General features: G+C 42.0%; 1 protein-coding gene across 1 annotated transcript; it reads right to left on the minus strand.

Moving 5' to 3' along the window:
- Positions 1-293: 293 nt before the first annotated feature.
- Positions 294-1,234, minus strand: LOC131618664 (uncharacterized). The gene is made up of 2 exons (XM_058889839.1): positions 1,160-1,234; positions 294-1,061 (listed from the first exon to the last, which is right to left on the minus strand). Exons 1-2 carry the CDS (start codon positions 1,232-1,234, stop codon positions 294-296), a joined length of 843 nt encoding a protein of 280 aa, XP_058745822.1.
- Positions 1,235-2,393: the final 1,159 nt, after the last annotated feature.

Genomic DNA, 2,393 nt, shown 5'->3' on the forward strand with positions numbered 1-2,393 from the left:
CAGTGCTTTCTTCCATCATATCATCTGGTATCTCAGACAACTCCACCATGTTGATGTCGACAGCTTCGGCAAACAAAGCTTCCTCTTGTTTGAGTGGGTCAGCGTCGATTTTCATCCTTCTGGCAGCAAATTTCAGTAGACCTTCCTGAAGTAATTTCTGGACTAGATCCCTGAAAAGAAAACATTGAGAGGTTGAATGCCCAAGATAATTATGATACTTTCAAAAACCTCTCTTTTATTGTTGTTCTAATGGTGGCAATTTAGTATTTGGGGGTTCTAAAATCTGACCATCTTTAACTAAGATATTCCTCGCATTTACTAATATCAAAAGTATAAGTTTTCGCAGGGAATTTCGAATTGTTATCAACAGAGACATTCTTCCCTTTCGACGGAAACAACAATTTACATTCGTATGTTGGCCCTGGTTTTATTTCGGCCAGATCAATCTCCGCCTCTATCGGTGAGATGTAATCAGCTTCATATATGAGGTTTGTATCCTCATAATCGACATAGGCTACCTTTTCTTTCTTAGCCTTGGCCTTAGTGTGCCTGACTTTTTCCAATCGTAGGCGTTTAAGGTGTCGAACCCTATAAGCTAATTGTGACAAACTTTTGACAAAAGTTGGATCTATTTTCTTCCTAATGGAGTAATCCAAACCTCCTGCGCCCATCTGAACCAGTTCATGTTCGGGTACCTGCGTGAAACATTTTACCTTAAGTGACCTAAACCTATTTAGGTAGTCGTCAATGGTCTCTGCGAACTTCCTTTTGATGTTCGACAGTTCGACCAAACTAATTTTTGAATGGCCCTCATAAAACTGTTCGTGGAAAAGTTTTTCCAATTTTGGCCATGAGTCAACAGAGTTTGGGGGTAACGTGGTGAACCATGTGAACGCTGCCTTCGTAAGAGTTGATGGAAAATGTTTAACTCTAAGACTTTCTTTATTCGCCATGTCTCCTGATTCAATAAGATATCTGGCAATATTCTCAACTGTTAATTCTCCCGTTTCTCCTCCGAATTGGGTGTACTCAGGTATTTTCCAACCCCTGGGGTTTTCTGTCTGCACAATGTATTCAGCCAACAGGAAGAGTATGTTGGCCTTTGCAGTGGAGTGTTTATTCCATTTCTAGCCATAATCCTTTCTATCATCGTGCTTACATTATTCCCAATGGCTGCCTCTTCTTGTTGATATTGTTCGACGAATTGATCAGCATCCTGCGGTTGACGCACCATCACAACCTATTGATGTCTTCCTCATACTCCATCTTGATTTGGTCGCAATATGGGAATTTGATTTTGTTGTACTGTTTCCTCGTCCAATGGATCTTCTTCTGCAGGTGTGTGCACAACAACTTGCCTATGAGCTTGAGGGGGTTGTCGACCGGTCGTTTGAGGTTCCCCCACGAAGTTGCATAGTCGAGTAAGTTGATTGACCACCTGTCTGTTTGACTCTGTTAATTCATGCACTATAGGGTTTAAAACAGTTCCTATTTGGTTAGTTAACATGTTTACTAACTCATGATTGCTATCATCCATCTGCTGCCTAAGCACATCCACAGACGTGTTCGACAAAGGCACAACCTTGTTCTGGTTTTTCCTATTTTGGGTACTTGGTGTAGATCCTTGTGTGTCCGACACTAAAACAGGACTCGATGTTGACTGACTTCCAACCATTAAGGAATACGGCATTCCATACACGGGGTTAACGGTCCCAAAACGAGGCAAGTTAGGTCGAAATGGTGAAAAAGGAGTTCCTCTTGTTCCAGTCCCCCCTGGTGGTATTACATGGATATCTGCCGTCCCTATTCTCACAACTGCTGCCTCTGTCGCTACATCAGTCGCTGGGTCAACTTGAGTGATCACCGTATTTAAAGATTCCAAAGAATGAGAGGGAACTTCATCAACATTATTTGGGTCAGGAGGGTTCGTCATCCTAGACCTAACCTTTTGGGTGGGTTCTGATATTGTTTCCTACTCCTAAGTTTCATACATATAACAAAACAAAAAATTAGCACGAGGGTCCCACTGGGCGTGCCATTTTGTTTACTGTGGAAATTTGTAAACAACTGCTGGTCCTCCCGAAGCCTCAAAACTAAGGGTTAGTTGCAAGATCGACCAGTTGATCTTAAGACCACGTGCTAAAGTTCTTTGGGATTATATCTGCCTCGTCGAAGGATTTTTCCTAAGAAACGGTTTTCTAAGGCTAAAACAAATACAACATTTTTCCACACTAACTGTTAGATTTGACCGACAGGTAACTCGTGATCGACGGGACAAACCTAGATTTATAGATTTTTTGTGAGATTATGAGTGTTCCGACCCTGACCTTCTGGGTGACTCGTGACCACCAGATAGCGTCGGCTCAAAAGATTTTTTATGGTAGCAACAACTA

Source organism: Vicia villosa, linkage group LG7, assembly GCF_029867415.1.
Source record: "Vicia villosa cultivar HV-30 ecotype Madison, WI linkage group LG7, Vvil1.0, whole genome shotgun sequence".
NCBI classification, from domain to species: Eukaryota; Viridiplantae; Streptophyta; class Magnoliopsida; order Fabales; family Fabaceae; genus Vicia; species Vicia villosa.

Bases quoted from the DNA above. Each gene is read 5' to 3' on its own strand.
- LOC131618664 (XM_058889839.1), bottom strand. From the start codon at position 1,234: ATGGTGCGTCAACCGCAGGATGCTGATCAATTCGTCGAACAATATCAA. The intron at 1,062-1,159 runs GTAAGCACGATG...TACATTGTGCAG, and splicing joins AGGCAGCCATTGGGAATAAT to ACAGAAAACCCCAGGGGTTG.